General features: G+C 33.2%; 1 protein-coding gene across 1 annotated transcript in view; it reads left to right on the top strand.

Annotated features, from left to right (window-relative positions):
• Positions 1-26,046, top strand: part of LOC150094603 (cell adhesion molecule Dscam1-like) — a 435,546-nt gene that overhangs the window by 400,206 nt on the left and 9,294 nt on the right. Inside the window, exons 21-23 of the mRNA XM_090411127.1 lie at positions 176-340; positions 20,813-20,994; positions 24,720-24,801. Coding sequence (XP_090267253.1) covers positions 176-340; positions 20,813-20,994; positions 24,720-24,801 — 429 coding nt within the window. The remainder of the gene's footprint in view (positions 1-175; positions 341-20,812; positions 20,995-24,719; positions 24,802-26,046) is intronic.

Raw genomic sequence — 26,046 nt, 5'->3', positions numbered from 1 at the left:
CAAGATATCTATTAATGTATCAGCTTTGTGGACACTTTTAATTAGGAATATTAACCATATATTTAATAACAGCTCTCTTTGGGTTATTTTTACCAAATGAAGCATAAATAATACGTATTAATTATTTTTGAATTATTTTAATGATTAACGGTTTGCTATTTTAATTTTTTCCTAGAAGCAGCAACGCCGAAAACCGTTTCGAATAAAGACAGTACTCCGTTTTATTTTGACCTTACCGTCATTGTTCCTGTAGCCGTATCTGCAATTGTCATCATCATCGTTCTTGTTGTTGTTTGCATGGTTGTAAGGAAGAAGAGTTCATCAGAGAGTTCCCATTATGGTACGTAATTAAGAAGCCTGACCCGCGTTTTACTTTATTTTTAGGATCGGCATTGAAAGTTGCTTCTTTTAAGTTGGTTTTCTAATTCTATTTATTTATTTGTTCAGTTATTTATTCTGAATATATATTAGGAATGATTTCGAATAAACACCAGACTGGAAATGAAGTTTGAGAAAAACGCTCGCATCTGATATACCGATTAGTTCTAAAATCATTTTTGAGTGATGTTTGAACATCACATTAAGCATGTTACTTGTTTTCTCTAAAAATTACGTATTAGAGTATTATATTAAACGTATTCTCAAAATATTTTTCACATATTAGTTTGTACAAATGGGCAAAATATTTTGAGCACTCTAAAACACTTTCCAATAGTTTATATAATTTACTACGTTATATTATTAGATGAGCCCCCGTAGCCCAGTCGGTATAGACGAAGCTCTTTTGGTCGATTCCCGTCGGTGACGGGAGGAACCTTTATCTGGCATCTTTCGACGAAAGATGAGTTAACCGGTCTCATACGAAGGTAGGGTTTTTTTTCATCCTGAAACTCGGATTTTTCGTTCCGCAGAATAGACAAACACGCATCTACAAACATTAGACACACAGGGAGGGATAAGGGTAATCACCTTTCCTCGAGGCGCTCGTGGTTTCAAATCATACTAAGCCACGCCTAATACGAACGTAACGGGCCACTAGGCCTAATATACGTAAGAGGAGGATATTATTAGATATTTGCATCATTTGACAAGAATAGTTCATACTTCTCTTCCTTAGCTTTATTAAATTAAATCATAAAACAAAAAATATATTATTGTGCAACCATTACTATGCTGAATAATAATACATACAGGTACATTGTTTATATGCTTACTATTACCACTTCAACTACTACTACTACTACTACTACTAATAATAATAATAATAATAATTATTATTATTATTATTATTATTATTATTATTATTATATATATATATATATATATATATATATATTTAAAATTAAGATATAATTATTACATTATCTGTTCTCTACAAAGACACATTATTGAACAACGCTGCGATATATGTATATATATATATCGGCATGTATATATATATATATATATCGGCATATATATATATATATATATCGGCTTACAAAAATAATAATTAATAATGATAATATTTACAAGTACAAGTAATAAGAATATTACAAGATTAACTAATTTATTTTAATTTTTTATAGAAGTAGCCATGTTGAAGATGAAATAACGTGACTTGCAGATTATCTCTGGCAAGAATGTGTGACTCGAAAGGATAAATACTATCAGTACTACAAAGCATGTTCTTTCCATGTTTTGTAGTACTTCACCAGTATTTCAGCCAGAGTTCCATAAGTGATGGACATATGGGATTCAGTTATTTTCTTGTCCGTATGCTACACAGAATAAAAAGGATTATTTTTATTCTTAATGCGTCTTTTGTCAATTTTATGAATTTATGATAGCAATGAAGTGCTAAAATGAACATTTCTAATTCTTAATTTAAATCTAAACCAGTGAAATATCAGTAACTTGCTTATTAGAGGACTGAAGTGGCTCATTTATAATCCTCTTTTTGGTCTGATTAATAGTCCTGCTGCTCTCCTTATTCGAACACTTCACCTAATCGAATAACAGGAATAGTTCTGCTTTGGATGAAAGTCTTCATCTCCCAATTCCAGTCAAAATCTCTAACGATTAAGAATGCCCTGGTTCTTCTACACGTATGCGAATACAGTTCAAGAAAATCATTTGGCATAGTTGTAGGAGAACAAGTGGAAGTTTCAATTCTGGTTTTGCACCCATCTAAAACAGTAGCTTGCTACAAGCATCTGACCGTCTGTTTCTCTATCAGGGCCATACTAATTATTATTATGATTTTTAATATCCACCTTTTATTATCCACCTTTGACCATGAAAAGATTTGGAATATCATCTGTGGTTGCTTTTGATACTTCCATAGCATTTGACTCATTCCGAATCAAATGCTTACTATCAAACTATCATGTTATGCTCTGCTTTATCCGTCTGCAGACGCCAACTTTGTTTTTAGTGGTTCATTACAGGTTTTGCCTTTCCATGACCTCCTTTCACCCAATCAGATGATATCATTGTTTCTCACCCAAATATAATGAAGATCTCCTGGTATCATTCTTTAATCCCAACTCCTATATATGATAACTCCAACACCTTACCTACTACAATACCAATGAGAGAGTGTTCCTTCTTGTACTACTGTTTGGTCAGAAAGAAATCAAAAGAATCATGGATAACTCGGACACATAGAATAACAAGTAATGTAGTTCTTATTGCATCACATCAATAATTTTCAAAACATATAAAACATATACTCCACAGTTAGCACATGCTAATATTGTCTTTTTAATATTTCCTTTCAGCTGGAATTTGTTAGCAAAAACGCATGCTATGGTTATATTCAGCAGTTTCATAAAATTTAAACTAGTGATAAAGTCAAATATTATTCTGTCGTTCCACTGCACTTACATCGGTTATTTCAAATCTCAGGCAGAATATCATCAACAGCTAACTTCTTTAAATTTTGGAATAACCTAATTGCAATTGGATTCTCGATCTATAACCGTACAACTCTTAGTCTTCACTACCTATGTTTGTCCCAAGCCATGGAAAGATCTAAAGAACCTGTGATCGCTTTTTTTTTTTTTAAATTTCATAGAATTTCACCTGTCCTGACTCAAATGCCTACTATTATTCTAGCATCGTCTAATACTCCGCTTTATAACCTCTGAAACTGGACAGCCAGCTTCACCTTCAGTAGCTTCATACATATCGAAATAGATGGATTCCTGCTCTGGGATTTTACCAGCAATGAGAAGATAACGCTGATAATTTTACTTTATGAATTTTTACAAATAAAGTTTGAATTATTCACAGACGTTCATCACTGCCAATTGGAATATATTTTTTCTATATAGTCAGTAACAAAAACATAATGTATTTTGCTTTTCTTTTTATCATCGCGATTTGAAAGAGGTGATTGAGATTAATTGTGCATACTAAAAATGTTTAGATTCTGTTAGTGATACCCTACGGGAGGATTGCCAATACTTAATTTTTTGTTACGTGTTATTTTTTATTTATTTTTTAACTTGTTAAGATGTGTGCAGTTAAATAACTTATAGTTTACTTTTCTCACAGAAAAGTAAACTATAAGTTATTTAAGTTTCATTAAAATGGTTATAGTTATAATTATAATTATCCCATATTTGAATATAAGTTGTCAGTCTTAAAAAATACTTCGCGTGTATGCCAAATTTGATTCATATGCCAAATAAAAATATAAAGTTTTGATCCTAAATAAGGGCATGGAAAAAGAGCAAGAAAAACTCATAAATGTTTTGCGGATGGCTCATATAAGTTCCCGTCTTAGTATAACCACGAATGCAAATAAATATTCATTGGTTCTCCTGGGGTATGGAAAAATGAAGAACGATATTATAATAACAGGAACGACATTTAGTTAAAGGAAAGACTGACTTATGTTTGTTAAAAATGTTTGCAAAATCCTTGGCTTAATCTAATTATGAAACTGGGTGAAATGCATGAATAATTAGCATACCTCGAATATTTTAAGTTACTGTTTCTTATTAGTGTATTTACGATGAGTTTAAGCGATAACATTCCTTATGATAGTCCGGCCCTTGTTAAGAGTGAACAGAATACATAGTAATATAGCACTTGGAAGTACTACTATAGTTTCTCACTAAGAAAATTCTGATTGTTTCTAAAATGCAAGAGCTTACTCTTGTTTCCACGGCTAGGTCAAATTCCAGCTCTTGATGAAAGATCTCGTTTTGAACTCATCTTTCGTCAGGCGCCATGATATTGCTGCAACACAGAAGGAACTGATTAGAATGTTGAATTTAATTAAGAAATTCTCGAAGATCTAATATGTGAACAGTCTAATGCAAGGAAATCAAAAATAGAAAACGAAAAATATCAGATGTTTGACAGTTCAGCTTTACAGTTTCTCTCTCTCTCTCTCTCTCTCTCTCTCTCTCTCTTCCCCTTTCCTCACTTAATTATAAAAGTTGAGAGAGAATATTTTATGTGTAGAGGAAAGAGAAAAAAATAGAAATAACAGACAAAAAGTTGAAATATACAGAAGAAATGCCAAAATGGAAAGAAAAACAATAAAATAAAAAAAATCCCAAATAGTGAGTTGTAACCAATCATGCAAATAATAGGTGACAGAAAGAAGAACAAGGTAAATTACTAAAGCATGCAAATTAAATATTAAGGAAAAAACATAGGCTTAAGTGCACGCGAGGAAAACATTAAAACAAAACGATGTATCCGTAAAAGATCATCCTGTACAGTAAGAACATACTTATCACAAAATATGCAAATACAAATGAATCAGGAGATTTAAAATTTGCATTTTTAGATTAGTAGGAAGAAGAGATAGATTAATCAGCAGCCACAGGAAAAACGGGATCTCAAAACAGTCATATTTGATAAATATAGCGACAAAGGAAGAATTTTCAAAATTAATTCTAAAATTGCGTAACAGTTTGAGGAACATTGTGTCATTTATTTGACATTTTGTCACGAAGAACTGACCTAGTTAAGAACAAAAGGAATTATCATCATAAATTATAGTACTGATATCTTGTAAAGTTCCATGCTTGTAAGATCGTGTTACATTACTTCCGAAAATTTCCTTTCTTCGAAATTAGTATTCTCAATCCAAGGTCTCTTATAACTAAAATAACTCATGTGTCTAAAAGCAAAATGAATACATTACTTAGAAAAAGTAACTATTGCAGTATTAAGAATGCTAAAGCACATTAGGATAGGGCTGACAGCGCATACAACGGAAACAAAGCACCAAACTGAAATGCTCCACATCGATTACCATTTTTACTCGAGAGCGTTCAAAGAATCAACTGAAATGATCAAGCATCCTCTACAGTGCAACAAAAAACAACGAACCAGCGAATGCACGCTTTCCATTGTTTAAGCGTTTTGAAACAGTTTTTACTGGAGATGTTATAACTGTTTTACTCGCTTTTTACATTTTAGTTTATTCGTGTTATTTCCTATGAAGTGAAACAAAGTATTTCACGAAACTAGTCGAAATAAAAACATAATTTCTATTTGACATCCTTGTTTCTGGTTTTATATGGGAAGAAGTAGTTCTAAAAAAGCTTTTATCTTATCGTCTATGGTAATTACAAGAAACCAAATAATAGTCTACACTTGTAATACTGTATGGATTAATTGATCTTTTTTTTATAATATGCCTAATAGAATGCAAGGGAATTAGAAATTATTGAAAGGAATTAGAAATTACTCATTCTAGAAAATAGCTATTTTTCTCATCTCACTCATTTCATGCTAATCAGTTCAGTTTAAAAGAATAACACGTAATGCGAAATATCCTAAAGCATTTAATAAATATTCGTGAATTTTCAAGGATTACTTTTTTTTTCTGTTTAATTTTCTTTTTTCTTCCTTTCAGAACACTTTTATAGAAGAAAATTTCGAAATATTTCGTGTTGATTAGTAACCTATAATAATATTATAGTTATTCAAAAGTAACTGAATTTGATGAATATTTCAAGTCACTTGCGCGCTTGAAACCTTTAGGCTACATTGGGCATATTAATACTCATGGGAGCATACTTAAATATTTGAATGGTTCGGTCGATTGAAAGAGAGAACAATAATAATTCACACGAACCTGCATTCCGGAAGATAACATTGAGAAATTAAATTATAAAAAAAAATGCTTAGCTTAGTTCGAAATCATGGATCATTACATGAAAAAAAAATAGAATTAAAGGAATGAAATAGCTAAGTTCGTGTATCCTGCTTGTAAAGCGAAAATCTCATACGAAGAGATTATTTCAAATTTAGTGCCTCGTATGCTAATAGAAAAACAATAAATTGACCTAGAGGGGAGCATTAGGTAGTGCAGCCGGATATTCATCCGATATAGCATGTCATATGGCAAGAGGAGGTGCTACACACGTAATGAAGTTCTACATATAATGAATTCTGTACTTTGCTCAGAATCCGAATCTCTATCGCCAGTCAGTGACAGATTTCTACCCAATTCTTTCTCTATATTTCTCTAGAATATACCTGCTACATACTACTTAAAATACTACTTAAAATTTACTAATGAAAAACATAAATAAAATCCTTATCTCGGAGATTTTTTTGTTAATTTATCGCTTGTCCTACGACTCCCGATAGATAGATTCATTATGATGCAAACAAGTATACCGTTACATGTAACAGTCTTATTCTAAACAGCTACGTAGACATGCTCAAGTTTAGAAATCTAGAAGACCGATGCAACAATTTACATAGGTGAAGGTCGTCTATGGTAAATATTGTTGGCACGAGTATGATAACGAAATTATCAATCATAGAGGCAGCAGATGAAGAAAACTAATCTCAGGAATATGAATATTCGTCTGTATACTTAGCGCGTATCAAGAAAAGATTGTTGATTGCACACCTTTTTACTGAGCTTTGAGGAATATATATATATATCTTGCACGCACAATTGCAACAAACAATGGCAATCCAGTTGGAACAACTTGAAAAATACAACGTTTTTATGTATCGATTATGTGAGGCAATTTGTACCTGTAATTTCCAGTTTGTTTAAATAATTCAATGTTTATTAGTATTCCTTTCCTTTATAAATACCTGAAGAAGGCTGCTATATGCCGAAACTAGTAGTATTTATCATTAAAATCTTTATATGTTATCTCGGTCTTGGAGTCATTAAATCTATTTTTTTCAAATGTTTAACAACCGAGTAAAAGCTGATCGCCACATATATATATATCGTATCTATATACACTCGGGTCTCGTTTTATATCTTTTTCATGCAGTTTTGAAGTTATGCGGTGCATGTTTCATGCAAATTCGGGGTTTCCCCGTTGTACATAATGAACAGCTTGCTGCAGCACCCTCTGGCGTAACGTGAGTAACGTGTAGGCAGTGAGTGTCCGTGAAGTTTAATTTTGGATGTGAGTAAAATGTTTGTCTTTTCATTACCGTATGTCTAAATTTTGCTAATTTTTATTTTAAAGATTTACTTTAGCTCAATGGATAAAAAAGCACCAAAGAAAAGCAATTTCTTTGGAATTGAAAATTGCAATTTTAGATCGCTTAGCAAAAGAAGAAGGATATACGGCGATTGGTCAACATCATCATCATCATGCGTATCAAAGATTTAGGCCTACCATGGCCTGTTCCGGCCTTAGAAGTCATCGTTTAAAACGTCTTGGTTTTCTTTTTCCTAATGGCTTGTACTTGAAGGCTTGTTTTGGTAATCTTTCTGTTTTCATTCTTTCAACGTGTTCCATCCATTTATGTTTATATTTTTTAATTTTTTCTATTACTGGTTCTTGGTTTAATTCTTTCATAATTTCTTCGTTTCTGTTGTGATCAAATAGGGTATACTTTGCAGTTTTTCTCATAAACTTCATTTCTGCTGTTATTAATCTTTGTTTGTCTTTTTTGTTTTATTGTCCATATTTCACTTCCATACATTAAGATTAGTAGGACTAATGTATTGTATACTTTTAGTCTGGTTTGTTTTTGAACCAGGTTTGGTTTAAATATAGAATTAATTACACTATTATTTTTAAATATTTTGCAATTTTTACGTTTATATCTTTTTCATTTTCATATGTACGGCGATTGGTAAACATTTTAATTTAATTTAAAATCTTCCATTTCTGGCACAAAACTAAGTGCCAAATTATCATCGTACTCAAGAGTTGCGTTGCTAGAAAAAACGGAACGAACGTAATTTGGATTGAAGGATTAACTCGAATAAGAATTCCTATAAGCGGTTATTTAATTACCAAAAAGCCCTTCGGTTTTATGAACAGAGGAAGCAATTGGAACCATCTGGCTGATAAAGAATTTTCTGCTAGCAAAGGATGGCTAACCGGGTGTTTTTTAAAAAGGAATGCACTTCATAACGTGAAGATTACAGGCGAGGTTGCAGCAGCAGAAGAAGCAGTCAAACATTTTCAAGAGAAGTTACCCAAAATTATTGAAGATGATGGATATTGTCCCGATCAAGTGTTTAACGCTGATGAAACAGGATTGTTTTTGAAGAAAATGCCTATTCGAAAACTTACATCACGAATTCTGAGAAAAAAGCAAGTGGGTTTAACACGTTCATTGCCAATCACGCGATATCGCGCGATGCGAGTTCTCACCAAACGGCCGATCACGCGTTATCGCGTTGACGTCGCTAACTAAATAAAAAAATAAAAAAAATTTGGCCACCACACGAAATTCCAATTTTTAGCTTGGCAATGAAAGTGTTAATCAAACAAAGATCGAGTAACGTTGTTACTTTGTAGCAATGCATCAGGGGATCGAATGTTGAAACCTCTCCTAGTAAATCGATCTCTAAGACCACGTGCTCTAAAAGGCAAAGATCGAAAACAGCTACCGGTACATTGAATGGCTAATACAAAAGCATGGGTAACAACTGCTGTATTTACTGAATGGTTCAATAATTGCTTTGTACCAGAAGTGGAAACATATATGAAGCAAAAAGCTCTAGATTTTAAAGTTTTAATAATTGTTGACAATGCACCCAGTCATCCGCATTTAGAACATCCAAATGTGCAGGTAGTGTTTTTTCCACCCAATACAACTAGCGTTATTCAGTCATTAGATTAAGGCATAATTGCTACATTTAAAAACATAATATGCCAAGCACACGTTTCAATTTATATTGGATAAACTAGAAAATGAATCATTAACAGTAACTGACGTTTGGAAAAAAATTTTCTAAATAGTGTTGCATCTGCTATCGCTGAAATAAGACCACAAACTTTATATGCCTGCTGGAAAACAGCTTGCCCTGGATGTGTTGCAAACAGTGCAACCATTCAAACATCTACATTATCAGCTGAAATCATTACTTTGGCACATGAATTTGGTGGAGAAGGTTTTGATACATTTAGCCAGAATGATGTAGACGAATTGTTTGTGGATAATGCCTTAAGTGACGATGATATTATTGGATATTGATTAACTTTAGATATCGTCGAAGATCCAGAAAACGATAGTGAATATAATTCGATGTCTTGAACTGTGCAATAAATTGAAAATCATTTTCTTGTTAGTGACACAAATTCTGAACGAGCCTTTAAATTCCAACATGAGCTGAAGAACTGTTTGTCTGGATATCGCTAGCTGTATAAAAATTAGTGAAATCATCATCGCAAAGTTTAATCACTGATTACATTGTCAGAAGAAAAAAATCAGCATAGAACGAGGCTGAAGCTAATTCTGTTTGTGAAGAACCATTGCCTTTACCACACAGATCTGATACGCTGACTGTATGGTAAAGGCAATGAAAGTGATTTCTGGCAAGTGATTTCGCACCAGTTCGCAAACTTTGCCGAATATTGTCTAATAGCGACGATAATTCTGATGAAAAAACATAAAAAAATTGTTACTTTCCAATACAATTAAAGAATAAAGCTTTAAAACAAACTTTAGCATTCTTATTTTCCTGAATTTTTGTAAACGTTTTTGCGATTTTAAGTTAATTTAATTCATTGCTTCGGTTTTATGCGGTTTTAGAAAATTATGGAAAGTATCCCTAATTTTTCAACGTAAGTTAAGTCTTTTATGTGCGATTTTTTATATGCGGTTTTCTGTGGAACGTATCTACCGCACAATATATATATATATATATATATAGTAGGGGGCTCTTCCTCCAGGCGCCTACGGCGCCCCCCCTCCCCGAGTTCCGGACTGGTAGGCCGGTTCTCCTTGAATTCTGATGACTCGAATTTTGAAAACTCGAAAGGGGGTTCCTCCTTCCCTGGCACCTACAGCGACCCCCCCCCCCCCGAGTTCAGGACTCCCCCCCTCCGAGTTCCGGACTGGTAGGCCGGTTCTCCTTGAATTCTGATGACTCGAATTTTGAAAACTCGAAAGGGGGAACCTCCTCCCCTGGCACCTACAGCGACCTTCCCCCCGAGTTCCGAACTGGTAGGCCGGTTCTCCTTAAATTCTGATGACTCGAATTTTGAAGACTCGACACTCAGGGTATCCCCTGAGTTTCAAAACGTTTCAAATAACTTTACGAAAAACGAAACACAAAAACGTTACATAAAAAGGTTTATCATTTTATATATATAGGGTAGATATAGATACGATATATAGTTTCCAATACAGTTTCCTTTCATTTTCTTTGAATTCAATAAAGGTGAACTGATTGATTTCAGTTCACTTTTCAGTTCAGATTTTAATTGTACTACATGTAGTGATATTTCATGCAATGGTAATTTAATTTTTTTAATATTATTACCATTCTTTTGTTTCAATTTGTGGTAGGATATAAGGATATTTATAGTCGCGGTAGTCATGAGTGACTTTAAAGTAGGAATAGTGGATTCGCTGTAGAAAGTACTGTGACCATACATATTAAACGTGTAAACTACATTATATCATTAGTACACGTTGGATGTCTTTTTAGTGGTATTTAATTTTATTTCCTAAGTTATTACTAGTGGTGAAGACAACATCATAATCACAATTTTGATTATGTGTTTGATTTTTAAAAATGTGTTTATAAATATTGGAATCTTAAAACCTCAAATGTGTTGGATATATGTTTTATTTTGGAAAGCATTTGGTTTTGGGTAGAATGGATGGCGTGGTCTATTAGTTATGAATATTCAGAAGATGTCATTGAGCCAAGGGATTTCTTGCTGTAAGGTTGCGGCTGAAGAAGATGACGTGTAGCCATTAATAAATTGGTTTAATTTGAGAGATTTTTAATGTAATAAGGGTAGTAGGAAGAAAACTGTAAGCAACTACAATATTAGTAGGTTTGTGGTGCACTTTATTGTATCACCACAAAACCTACTAAAAGGTTTTGAATTTATCTTCTTTTCGATTCTTCAAACATCTTTAACTATTTCTGCATTGCTCCCTGTTATAGAAGAATTACAGAAGAGAAGATTGGAGAAATATAATCTTGGAAGAAGTGAAAGTTGCATGAAACCTGTAAAGTGCAATTAAGAGAGTGATAGTTATAGCAAAGAAGAATCGAGATTATGACAAGAGACTAGCGGCAAGGAAATTCGTGGAAGTTTATTCATTATGCTCCTAGCAAACATAAAGAATGATTGTGGGAGGGTAATTCTCCTGGATCGATATAGTGTAAACGTGATTAAATGAAAATTATAGTAGAAGTATTCGATGATCAGTTTGTTAATGTTTTTCATACTGTGGAAATGATACTGTTCTAAGGATGCAGCAATTTAAGGAATCAATACCTGAAATCAGTTTCTTGAAGGTAAATGGTGTGGAAGTCTTTTACTGTGTAAGTAAGCTTGTTGGGGATTAGGAGTATAACTGATTGGGATTTCGCTACACGCTGTGAAAGAATGTTCTAAGGAATTGATATATCCATTGGCTTGGTTTGTTATTTAATGGAAATCGTGTGTGTAGAATGATACCTAATGAAGGAAAAGTGGACAAGATTGTTGCGCTGCATGATGGTCAAACAAAACAGATGTTTCAAATTACAAACCATTTTGAATTTCTGGAGTAGGTTTAGGGTTTGGAGAAATTTGTTAGAAATAGCAATGCGAGATTGGGTAGATAAGGAAAAGATTCTGTGTATAGGTCAACATGGGTTTGTTAAAGTATCAACTTTTTAGTAATTTCCTTACATTTCATAAGGAATTTATAATTTATAAGGTGACTACAACAGTGGATGTAGACAGAGAATCGAAGGGCCTATTGCAAAAGTGATTAAAACAGCACAAAGAAATACCACTATAGTAAGAAGAATTTTGACAAGTAGTGATAAGGATGTAGTGATTTGTCTGTATACAAAGTGTTGCTTAGACCATATCTGGACTACTGTTCAGAGAGTTGGTAGCCTGGGTAATTCATATACAGTACATTCAAATTTCTGGATTCTGCAAAGGCATTTGAGAGACTACTACATAATAAATGGGTGTATAATTTACGGCTAATGGGTTGAGATAATCGGTTAGTTGATTGGATAGGAAAATGGCACTTTAAATGGTATCAAAGTGTTGCGGCGTGTAGAGGAGCCACCAGTGGAGTCCCGCAGGATTCTCTCTCTTAGGATCACTGCTGTTTAATCTCTTTATTAACGATATTAGAAATGATGCTGCTATTAGAACTGCATTGCGATTTGTATAGACTGGCTATGAAGAGTGGTTATTTCAATTCAATACCAATAAATGTAAGATTTTTTTAGTTTGTAACTTGGAAATGTAACTCTGTGTATTACATTCGACGTCTTATATTACAGGAGGTGAAGGGTGCGAGGGATGTTGGTGGACCGAGAATCGAAGGGAATATTGAGAGTGATTAAAACAGTACAAAGAAATACCACTATAGTAAGAAGAATTTTAACAAGTAGTAATAAGGGTGTAGTCATTTGACTGTATACAAAGTGTTGCTTAGACCATATCTGGACTACTGCTCAGAGATGGTCGCCTGGACTTCTAGAAGAGAAGCGAGTTCTGGAAAAGGTTCAGAGGTGGATAGCAAATGCTGTATTGGATTTGTGAAATCAATGTCGAAGTAATTTGCAGAATTTGGTAAATATAGCGAATGAGGAGTGATATTTAAATTGTTGAAAGTAGCTTATCATGTAGATGACCAGTATGTTTTTCAGTGGATTAAGAGAGAACGAAAGGGATAGACACAATAATTTATTCTTAGAAAATGTGTAAAAGTTTTGCTTAAGAGAGTGAGGCCTGACTTTTTTTGCATTGAAGGTTGGTCAGCGGAATGCATTGCCGGATGAGGTGGTAGGTGCCCAGATAGTGAATCAGTTTAAGATGATGTCAGATAGATATTATCTCTATTAGATTGTACTTACTATGCCCCCAGCGATGAGTCTTGACTACAGGAAGTGTTTTTATAAATAATAATAATATCTATTATTTAGTGCTTGTTTTATGACAGCTCCAAAGGCAGTCTAACTGTTTTATTATTATTTATTTATTTATTTAAAGACGTCTGAAGCGTTAAAAATAATAGGCTAAAAGTCTTGATAGATAATGTAAAAGATAAAATTTAAAATTATAATAGAAAAATTGGAAATTTAACGACTGTTTGAAATATTATAAAACTTTTTTTTTCGCAAAGTTTATGAAAACTAAACATTAATGGGTTGAAATGATTGTTGCTCCAGGTAACGTGATTCAGTTTAGAATTTCAACCAATAAATTCTGAGATGCACAGAAAATATGCCACGTGATTTTTATATCAGCGCCTCAAACCAACTCTCACATGAGGAAAGTCGAGGACGGCTGATGGACAGTTGGCTTGGTCAGTACCCATGAAAATGCCTGTAGATAAGTTAAAATTCAGAAGTAGGCCATACATGAGAAATAGATTGGAAAAATGTCCATCAGAAAGGATGTCTGTTAATTGAATTTCCCTTTTATGGATACCATAAGAATTCCTAAGGAAGATTTTGTTGCACCATTCAAAATACGAAAGAAGGGTATTGTACGATTGAGCTAGATTTGGAATTTACAGTGCACTTCGAGTTGTATAGGTCACAACCTATCTTGAACGGAAAAAAATATCGTGTTTTTAGAGGCGGAGGAGGTTATGGATGTGATGATGTGTACCACAAAAGGCTAGAAGAAAGTCAGCCCAAGCAGAGAAACCTAAAACTTGTTATAAATATTTTCAAAAATCTCAGGGATGACTTGACGACATAATAAATATTCTATTCTGATAGTGCTAATTCAGCCCATCATTTGGTTAGCAACCATGGCCTTGTTTACAAGGCCATGGTTGCTAACCAAAGAGAACAAACTGATTTGAGCTAACCAAAGAGAACAAACTGATTTGTTTCTGTTGTCATATATAACTGTTCCACGCCCAATTTCATATGATCTTGTTATTGGGAAAAAAAAAGAGAGAGGGAGAAATATCAACGCTTTATGTTAGCTACCATTTTATATTTCTATTATGATCTCTTTTCTAATCCAGTCGGAATATCGCATATAATCGAGTTTTCCGATCAACGTTTCACTCATTTTTACTTTGTATCACGGGTGTACCTCAGTAGAAATCTGAGACAGAGATTAACGAGAAAATCCCACTTCTGAGAGAATAAACATTGAACTTTTACATGCCTTTCCGTTCTACTCTACACAAAAGTCACAGTTAGTGCTAAAAATCATCTACCACCTTTTCTTTTTAGATAAATAATAAGTGATGACTTTTGTCAGTTTCGGATTGTTCTGTCCAAGGAACCTGTTTTAGATCTTATACACCTAACTATAATTGCCGAAGTGTCTTTTACATTTTGATAATCGAATGGGGATAGTTCGACAATTAAATTTCAAGAAATGTCTGTTCAACTTCAGAATTTGAAATTTTGGATAGTGCAGATGCTGATAAAGTTAAAAGGTGATCAGAGGTCACTACTTTCTTCGCAATTAACGGAAATAGCTGTATGCATTTTCCTATTATTTTTAATTATGTTTATTTCCGCACGAATTCTTTGCAGTAGATAAAAGTTTAAATAAAACCAATTTCTTTATAATTTACATAAATATGAATACAGAACAATGTGAGGGATTTACCTGAAATAGCATTATCCTTGTATGTCTGTATTTTCTCTGTCTTAGAAATTCAGACTGATTGGCTGAATGCTAATAACACATCAAGCGAAACTGTTAGAATTCAAATAATGAAAGTAACTTCAGGTACAAAATGTGCAATTTATGATGCTTCTTGGAGGTGATATAACACATATTCGCCTTGCTTTTGTAGTAGGTTTCTTTATCACTATTTTTATTTAGTTCAGTGATTTTTTTCTTCATTTTATCTATTCTTTGTCAAAGCAATGTCCTCTCAGTTTTGCCTAAAATTATGAACTTTGTGGGAGTAGTTGAGAAAAACTGGGTACAGATACGATACGCAAATAACCGAAAGAAATAAACTGTGTCACAATGAACAATATTCTGCTAAATCTTCTTCTTCTTGTGTCTTTTCCTGCCTTCTACATCATGCGACTTTACGCGCGCGATCCCAACCGACTTGTCGCAGAGCCTGAGGTGGGAGAAAGGTATTTCATGTCTGTAGAAGTGTATGTTCACGGGGCCGGTTTGCCTGTTCTGAGGGACGAAAAACCTGAGTTTCCGGGAAAAAACTACCTCCCTATGAGACCAGCTAACTCACGTTAGTCGAAAGAGACCGGATAAAGGTTCCTCACATCACTGACGAGAATCGAACCCAGGTCTTTCCGACCAAAGGGCTTCGTCTATACCGACTGAACTACGAAGGCTCTGAACAATATACTGCCAAATAAGGTAAAATAAGCAGGCAATTCACTTGTCAAATATCCATGAAGTGCATGATGGATATATTTCTGTTTTATAGTTTTGAGTTAGTCATGTGGTGAATAAGTAACCCCTTATGACGGGAATGCATATCACAGTTAATGCACTATCTTGTTAATAAGCACTATTTAATTATCCACTAGTTTGTTAACAAATGAATTAATTTCATGCATTTTTTCCTTTTGTGTGCTTGCCTCCTAATTTATAAAATTACAGGTTTTTTTTCATAACTTTCAAATATTCGACAATTCACAATTTAGGAGATTGATACCTACCGAAAAGTTGACTGGCATGTGATTCATTCGTTTATCATTTTTTTATCCTAAATCAGTGGTATATTAGAATAATTTGGATACGTTTAACTGATTTGTTAATATATTATGATTCTCGAATCATTTTCCCGTCTTTTTTGTTTTGTAATTTTTTTTATTATTTTTTTTAATGTTGAGCCCATCATACACGAGAGGTTGGTTAATCAACCTATAGTACATCAGTACCGTGTATGGACAGTGGGCTGGGAGAGGAAAAACCTGTTTACATTTGATTTAAATGACTGTATTGTATTCCTTGTGGAACACAACAGGGGGAAGACTGTTCCAAAGTAAACGGCAGTTGCAGGGATGAAGGAGGAGAAAAAGTTCTATTTGTTTCTAGGTGCACTGTGAAGAGATGTTGAGCAGCAGCAGCAGCTGCACGTGTTCCAATGAGCTTAGTACTAAGTAGCGGAATTATTAATGCTATTTCAGATGAACATTTGCCGTGGAAATATTTGTAGAATACACATATTGCGGAAACCAAACGTCTGTGCGAAGCTGGCGGAAGTGAGTTGGTAAGAGATGGGTCATTAATAAGTCTAATTGCCCTTCTCTGTATTGAGTCAAGCATTCTGAGGGAGCTTTTAGGAGACCCACCCCAAAAGATCCCTCAGATGCTGGGCAGATTTGTGATTTGTATAAGGTTAAGAGTTCAGGAGTAAAGTAACGTCGAGCGAAAGAGAAATCCTAGTGTTTTCGAAGCAGAGGATGCAATGATTGTGATGTGTTTATGCCAGGAGAGGCCTGATGTCAGAGTAATTCCAAGAAGAGAAATCTCAAATTGTCTGAAAATTTGAGTGTTGTCAAAAATAATGCTGGGAGAAGATAGTTCTTTTTTATGAGAAGTAAATTATCTCCTGTTGTAATATATTTTATATATTACAATATGTGGTAATAATGTGAAATGAATGGCAGCTATGTAGATTTCGAACTTGAAGACTGATTTTAACCCCATGATATTGACTGATATTAACAGATGACAATGCGTTTCTTGATTTTTTTAATTTTCTATATTATTATATAATATAAAATATAAATATATAAATAATATAAATATAAATATATAAATAATATAAATATAAATATATTTATATTATTATATAATATATTATTATATAATATACTATATATATTATATTATATATTTTTTTTATAATATAATATATATTTTTCAATCGCTCGGTGGGATGTAATTTTGTATGATCCTTTTAAAAATATACAAATCTAGGATTAAATTTTAGATATTTTATGATATTTCACACAAACTGAAGTATATGTGCCATGGCAGATGTTACGAATAATTAAAAAAAAAAAAAGTAATTCCCAAGGGTGGTTATAATTATGGATTTCACTTAGTAAGCTGCTGGCCATGTTGGGTGAGTGGTTTAGCGTATCACCTCTACAGCCGACTGGCTGAACGAATCTACTTTACTAAAACAGCGTTTTTTCAACAAGACAGAGAAATTACGAGGTGCATTTCTCAGTCTCACTTTTTTTTTCTTTTTTTCCTTTTTTTCAGTATGGATATTCTCTGTATTTGTATCATGCTCTTCAATATTTTTAGTGTTTCCTTACGCGGTGGTGGAGCGCAGTCATCACTTTGAAATGGAATGGAATTAGAAAAAAAGCGAACACGTGCATAAATGCATTGAAACTAATGTAGTTATGAAAAGGAAAATTATAAAGAAATAAGAAGGTAAATTAATTGTATCGAAAAGATGGATCCTACAGTTTCACGTTTCTTAAAATTCCAAAAAGAAATGGAAGGCGCTTAGTCTGTTATCGTGAGATTTATGAAAATAAGAAAGAAAATTCCACTGTTCTGTCATCTGATAATTTCATGCAGAAGGTTGAATTGGCAAATTAAACTATTTTCTCATTCTATTTATACTGTATCATGGTTTTACATTAATAATTGCATATCGAGATGTAATTGTACGTACATCCTCTGAATGAAAGTAACAGAAATAGCCTTTAAAACATTAATGTTCTACTGTACGCACGTTCTGTAAACACTTAAGCAATATAGTGATAACCCCGGAAGCCGAATTTCGTAAAACTCCTGTTCGAGTTTGCGAGCGTAACTCGAGCAAGTCACATCTGTCTCTATGAAATTAACCTGGGACCGCTCCAACCCCAAACACACACGCATAAAGGATTTCATTTTACATTCACTGCTGTCTTTGCAATTTAATAATCGCTCTTTATCAATGATTTAAGAGTCGTGAAAAACTTTTAATATTCCTAGCATTCTTCCTTATAATTAATGAAAGATATTCTAATCTTAATAGTTGATTCCTGGGATTAATATGCACATATTGTCAAGTAAATTAAGTAAATAAAAACGAATAATATTTGCCTTTATTGCTTAAATTATTTCTAATCTTAATTTCGAACTTCTAATTAAATATTTCTTGGTTAATTGTAAAACGAATTACTTTTGAAACTTTAATGTTATTAGTGCGTTTCGAAGGGTAACAGCTGAGAAAGAAAAGTCGTTCTCATATAAAGAGAATAATCTCCTATTTCAGAAATCACCATCTTAAACCATTAGCACTTTTAATTTAATTAGGAATGATAAGCATTTTAGGATTCGTAGCGAAAGCTGTTGGTATTCATATTCTAGAAATCAGTGATAAAAATTACATTTAGTCTGCATTACATGCTATTAGCGAATGCCTTTGAGAAAGCATGGAGCACAATATATTTTGTCTTTGAGATTATTTAAGTTCATAAAATCCTTAAGTTAAATAAAACCCAAAACAAGCGGTAACGATCGTCTTTTAAAACTTGAAACATCTAATTTATGTAGTATACCTTGCGTCTATTTTATTCCAGATTTTATCTCACAGCATTGTTCATTTTATTTTGTAATCGATCGTTTTAACTGGAGGAAGAGATGCATACATACTTCTGTTGTCATCAGTCGATAGACATTTATCGATTAAAAGTCCAATTCGAAACGATCATGTAAAAAAAAATAAAAGTGTAACTGAAGAATAGATTTTTGATATACACCAGTGGATTTTTCATTTATATTTTGTAAACAGTTTAGTGATTATCAAGATGAATTCAACTGAAAACAAGTAGCTTTTTATACACAAAAAGTTTATTCTTTTTCTGTCAAGGTACATGATTTCGAAGTCCGATGTGAGATCACCATATTACTTGTTTGGCATTTGAAACTGGCTTAAAAATTTCATGGTTGGTTTCTAGCGCAGAGTTTCCAGGTTATCTGACCTAACGACGTTATTAAAAGTGTTATATGTTTGCAAGCATACGTTAATGTTGATAAACATAAAAAAAATGTTAAACATACAATTCCTACTTCGTAGAATTTTGAACAGCGGTGTACGTATGTACTGTGAAATATATTCCTAAGTCTGGACGTCCATGAAGTTTTTGTGCCAGATAGAAAAAAGAAAAAAAAAATCATATAAGCATATTTTTAAACGATTGATTAAAAGCCCACCTCAATACCACAATCTCTAGCGTTGTTAGACATTGATCATAGAAATGCGATCTTGTCTGTATAGTTCACCCTTTTCTAAGCATTGTTAGTATCATTTTTGATTGATGGCCGTTAGCAAATCCAATTTGACTCGCAATTCGAGATTCGGTATGGCTGACATTGATACACTATTCTTCCGAAATTTGCTAAAACACACTTGAACGATGAACTGAACACAGCTGTATTCAACTGTTTTGTTATTTCTAACAGTAATTTATTATTTCGAAACGTAGGATTCTTAATTTTACCAAACACTGATAATGACAAAATTCTAATAAAACAGCCAAGTGCTTTAATTAATTTGCAATTATTCGCAAGTTTTGGACTATAACCCTGGCCTACAAAACTTGAAACTCGTTTTTATCTAATAATATCTATAAATCATTTTAAAAGAAATCTTTTTTTTTACTTGGATCACTCACATAAGTATATTTCGAATTGCTGCTTCTTTTTCACTGCAATAGGTATACAAAATAAAATATCTCAATTATTTACAGACCCTTTTTATGTCATAATATATAACTGAGAGTGAAACTCAAATAAACAAAGAGCAGTAAGATTCAACAGAAAACAATACTCAGACTGACACGTCTTAGCAATGTTCATACCAGCCAACTAGAATGTCTGGAATGTTTTCCTTTTTAATGATTTTACCATTTTAATGATTATTTGAAATACATTTATGCAGATAAGGCACACGCTATAGAGGAAAAATAGTTGTAAATTTCGTGCTCAACTTCACTTAGAATAGTTAGAAACCTTTTCGTTCGTCAAAAGCCATATGGGTCCGTGCAAATTCACAAAGTACAAAACTACACATTTTAGAAGGTTTAGTGTCGCATAATTAATTATAAAGCATCAGCCACTGTAGATGTCAAATTCTCTTGATTTCTTTTGGTATCTTGCTGTGCATTTCAATATAAGCAACGTACAGTGTCCCAATAGTACAACAATCAATCCATAATCATAAGCAGATCAATACTTCATACTGGACAAAATGTTATGTTTTCTACTGTATGCAGCTATTTGCTACGTGCGAGTGGGTGAGCGTATATTTGTTGAGCTCTCCAAATGAGAATTAAACACCCAATTCCTTCGGATCTGATTTCGAAAGCTACGGTGTCTGTTCTACGTATTACTGAAAATAAACTAAGCATATTGTTTAATATTTTGTATTCCATTAAAACAAACTGAATTGCTTTATTTCTCTATATCTGGTCTAGGAAGCGCGACATATGGAAGTAGAAAAGGTGCGCACGAAGCAATGACGATGACTGAAATGGAAAAGGAATCCAAAAAGCATGGCTCGGTTGCAGGCTCCTCTTATTACCCTACACCTTATGCGACTACGCATCTGTCTGGAAGAAGGAATAATGATGACAACTCTGATTCGTGTTATCATCAGGTGGGTAATTATTTCTTTGTCAGAAACTGCGGTATTTCTAATGAACTGACAGGTTGCCTCATAACACGTGTGATAAATTGAAAACCTATAATAGTTATTGGTACTTCATTTAAAAGGCGGGCTAGGCATAAAGGGAGAATTTACAGACCTTTCATTAACAAGAAATTAAATTGTGATTTAGGAGAAATACAGATTCGCGAATATTGATATATATAAGATAGGTAAAGATATATAAGATAGGTAAAGCTGTAGGTAATAAATTTAAGGGTGGAAATAAAAGCTGGTTCGGTGAGATATAGTTGAACTACAAAAGGATGATTACCATGTTTCTGCTAGTGTTTTAACTAGTTTTAATGGATGATTTATCTACTGTCACACAGGGATAGAACATTAAACAACTGTGCTAGCCGAAGTCGAGCAAAGTTATGATATTAAGACGGTCGGGAGAAAATATTTAGAAACGTGGAAAAAAAACAAGACTCCGTGGTAGAGAGAACATTCGATATGTACAAAGTAAGCAGTTCTTCAGATGAAACTAAATGAATGTCTAATTTTATGGTTAATGCAAACATGTAAGCGTCTAGTACTGGTTAATTGGTGGCATATCGAATTGTAAAAGAAATAGCATCAGATTTGAATAACTCTAAGTTTAGGATCATGTCACGAAACTCTGTGCTGAAGAACAACAGTAACGAGAGGTAATTATAAAAAAGGAAAAACATTGTAGGAAGAAAACTGCATTATATATGCAATTTTGGAATTACAAGTAAATTTTGATAGTCTAGGTAGTACATCTGAGACCAGGCTTCGGTTATAATATAATATGCAGACATTCAGAATAACGATAATGCATTTTATGGCTTTGAATAACATTAGTTTTCAGCATAATATATATTTTATGCAGTGTTTTGGTTAATTAACTAAACCTCGAAGTAAACATGTATGATAAAAGAGAAGAAATAATCATATCGCTTAGAGAACAACAATATACTAAACTTAGGAATGTTGATAGTATTCTATAAATAAATGAAACATATTAACGAAATAAATTATACAGAAATTTTATAAGTAAAATGATAACTTAGCTAAATGAAAAGTTATAGAATTTTATAAGAGAGTTATTTTTTATGTGAATCCTACCTAGAAAAGGTTATAAACCAAGTGACGAACTTCACTTGATATAACTTTCAAGTGCATGCTAGAGAATGAAAATAAGAATAAAAATAAATTAATATTCATATTAAATTGCTGTGCTTTTTTTTAAATTGTTAAAAATTTATAACTAAAATATAAGCAAAAATACTGAATGCCCAGTTTATTAGGTTCATATCCCACATTCTATGGAGTGGACTTAATCGTCAGAGAGAGAGAGAGAGAGAGAGAGAGAGAGTGTGTGTGTGTGTGTGTGTCCGTCCGTCCGTTCCATGAGTTCAATGAACGAACTTCAGTACCAAATTTTTGTTGAACAATATATACTGTTCTCAAGATCTGCCAATGTATACATATCACGAAATTAGCAATCCATGATAATGAAGTGTTCACACCCAACAGTATCTATACCGAGAGTCGTCTAAGAAACAGATAAACTCATGCTAAACGGCGGTGCTCTGACCGTGATAAGCGACTGAAGATTATGAGAATTGTCTAGTCGAACGTCTAACCAATGTGCCGGGATCGATCAAATGTTAGCACTGTGTGGACACGCATAACAGTGTCCACAATAGTGGACACTGTTATGCGTGCACACTGGATACTTGAAGGGTAAGAAAAAAATATATTCGTGTGAGCAATTGAATCCTCGTTCCCAGTGTTCCAGGTTGATGATAATGTTAATCGATGCCAGGTACTACACTGTTTAGTTAAGGGCCGGAAATGTTTTTCTTGTCACACTTTAGGTCTCCTGATAACTTACGAAAAACATTCATTATTATGAACCAATTATCCTGAACGTGGCAGCCACTTATTCGCGGATGCAATATCAGTCAAGTCGCACCAAATAGTAATAAAAGAAACTTTTCTCTTATTCTTATGAAAAATAAGAAAAATGCAAATATATTTATTATTCTTGTTCAGGCTTTTCTAAATAGGGAATGGAGTGAAGTATCGTCTATAATTTAATTTTCACTTGTTGCGTGCCTCTCTGTTGTGTGTGTGCGTGCGCGCACACACACACACACACACACACACACACACAAAGTTCATAATATTCTCGCTGTGACTGTGGCAAATGAATATTACATTTCCCAGGTTAAATTTTTCTTGTCGCTATTTCTAAGCGATTGTAGAAATAATTGAACATACAAAATTAAATCGAACTCAGATTATTAAATCATTAATCATTAACTATATATATATATATATATATATATATATATTGCTTAATAAGAAATTGTGAATATTACGACATGTAATCCAATCCCAAAATGTTTAAAATGTATCATTTTGTGAAATTATACGATTATATTCACAATTATACATGTTATATTAAAGTGAGAAATAATTATGTTTCCTTCTCGCTTGTAATTGAGCACAAAGTTTTAATAGACCAAAAAGATGAAATTATGGATCGAACTTACAGGATGTGTAATTTTGTAATATTGTTGTAATTATTTTATATCTTACAACTTGGTTTTGTAACTCCAAAAAGTCGAGCTTCCTTAACCTAATCCTTTTGAAGTTGCTTTTAAATCCTATCTAGGATAAGAAGAACCTGTATCGGAGCTTTTAATTAAATATGAATTAGCTGATCTCATATGTAGGTGACTGGGGTTTTCTCACCGCAACCAAGGCAAAGGTATGCCAGCCAGGAAAACACGCACAAAAGTATATTTAAGCTCAAGCTATCCACTTCATCCTAAAATTATCTTCATGAAAGCCAAATATATTTAGTAAGTCTTAGAGCATTGAAAGGTGAGTTATTATATTATTAACTGCAGGACGTCAGAGTCTCCAGTAATCAGGATAATGCAGAGGATTAAGCTCAGACGCGTAAGAGAATATCAACATCCCTTGTCTCTCTTAACAGTATTGGAATTAATGCGATAGTTACAGTTTTCCCGAGAAGTACTGATATCTGCTGTATGGCATTTTGAGGTATCACTGCACTCCTTTTTGGCTTTTATTAAATACTATGTTTTTTTACATAGAAAAATATCTGGGATTCTTTCTGTTAGTAACAAAAGAACTCCTTCCCGCATGTAAAACAACATGATAAGCGTGATGTATAGGATATGATTACATTATTCCATGTAAACATACCAATAACTATTTTCGCAATGAGGAATGCAGAAGCATAAGAATTTACCTACAACGTTAAAAATATATTACCTTCTTGTCTGTTATATACGAAGGAAAATGGGTGCAATATTTATGAATTTAGAAAATTATTAGAAATTAGAAATTAGAAAAAAGAATTTCCCTTAGACAAACTGGACTATTGTTCAAAAAATTTAACCATTAGAGTAATAATCTCGGTTCCTATTATTCCACTCTTTAAGCAAGTCTTTTATGTCAAAGTTAATTCATTGTAGCATAAAGAGTTGCTATTCTCATAATTTTTGAAATTTTAAAAATGTTTCCTATAAATTTCACCTCAAGAAATTTAGAACTTCCTCACCTTGAATCAAAATCTATAATTCCTTTTCATTTTTAATTTTTATTTCACAGATAAAATTCATCGACATAAATCTTGTAGTTTAATTTCTTCTGCTTCTGTTTCATTTCAGTTGCAAGAAGAACCCCTCTATGCGACCGTAAAAAGAACCCCTCGACCTCCAAGATCGGACGCTCATATTTACCATTGTCCAGGTATGCAAGAAATATTTTATGTTGCATGTTTAACATGAGTATTTTTGAATACTCCACTGTATTATACAGCTTGTATTTCGTCAATATCATCTCTCAATATGGATGACCAATTTACTGGTGTCCTATATTTATCTCTTTATCTCACCGGTTAAAGAAAGTGAATCTTTGCGGCAGATTCGAGAGAGCTGAATATTCATTTCTAGTTAATCAAATTTTTATAAATGCATATATAGTTTTGTGAATACTTTAGATGAAAAATAATGGGACAATACTACTAATAATGAACGTCTCTGTCTCTCTGTCATATTCACTCTAGGTATTTATAATGACATTGAAATGCAGAGCGTTGATGTTACTAACGAGTTTGAGATAAGACTTTTATAAAGTGCTTGGATACCATTGATGTCTTAGTATTTTATATTTATGAAAGTGTCAAAAGAAAGAGAGAGATGGCCTCTCCTCTGGATCTCCAACACCGGGGTGAATGGTTGCATAAGTAAAACTGAGGAAGGAAATGTTACATATTACTATTTCATGAAAACGTCGCGAAAAGTGAGGGAAAATGTACTTGCTGAATATCTTCGTTTAAAATTTAGTATTCTTTTGAAAAATGGTTTTGAATTTCATATGAAATGTGAGACGAAAATATTACAGCGAACAGAAAAACAAAAGAGGAGCGACTTTCCCAAATTTCATCGTTACATCATTCCCAACTTTCGTCGTTCGTTCTGATGAAATTGATACATATACTACTTAATTAAACAGTTTTTCACGAACACGAAAAAATATCTCTAGATGTTCTTTTCCTCTCTAAACTGATAGTGCTGATTAGTGAAAACACAGTAGTTATGTGCCAGATATATTGGCAAAGAAATATCATTTGAACTTGAAGACTTTTGAAATTATCAGATGGAAGCGTATTACTCTCGTTGTTTGGAAACATTTAACTAGGCTCTTACCTGGTAGAAGCCTTTCCTATATCCGGGGGGGGGGTAGGTTATTTCTCGCATGGTGACAAAGTCCTTCTTCGGAGAGTGTATCTGTCTGTGGGTATCTAATAAGACAATCGCAAACATCAATGCCCATGGGAAATTCGAACTGCGGCGTCTTAGAAGTGCTGAAGAATAACAGATCGCCTTAGATTAGAATGCATAAGGACGTTTCAACTCAAAAAAAATTTTGTCCCTAGATAGGCAGGAATTTTTTTTTTCTCGTCGTCAATCGAATTTGTTTCTCTTCTCTCTT

The sequence above is a fragment of the Typopeltis vanoorti genome, chromosome 21 (assembly GCF_054136105.1).
Source record: "Typopeltis vanoorti isolate ZY-2024b chromosome 21, IOZ_Tvanoo_1.0, whole genome shotgun sequence".
Taxonomy (NCBI): domain Eukaryota; kingdom Metazoa; phylum Arthropoda; class Arachnida; order Uropygi; family Thelyphonidae; genus Typopeltis; species Typopeltis vanoorti.
The sequence above is the reverse complement of the archived record's forward strand: the minus strand, read 5'-3'. Positions and strand labels throughout refer to the sequence as shown.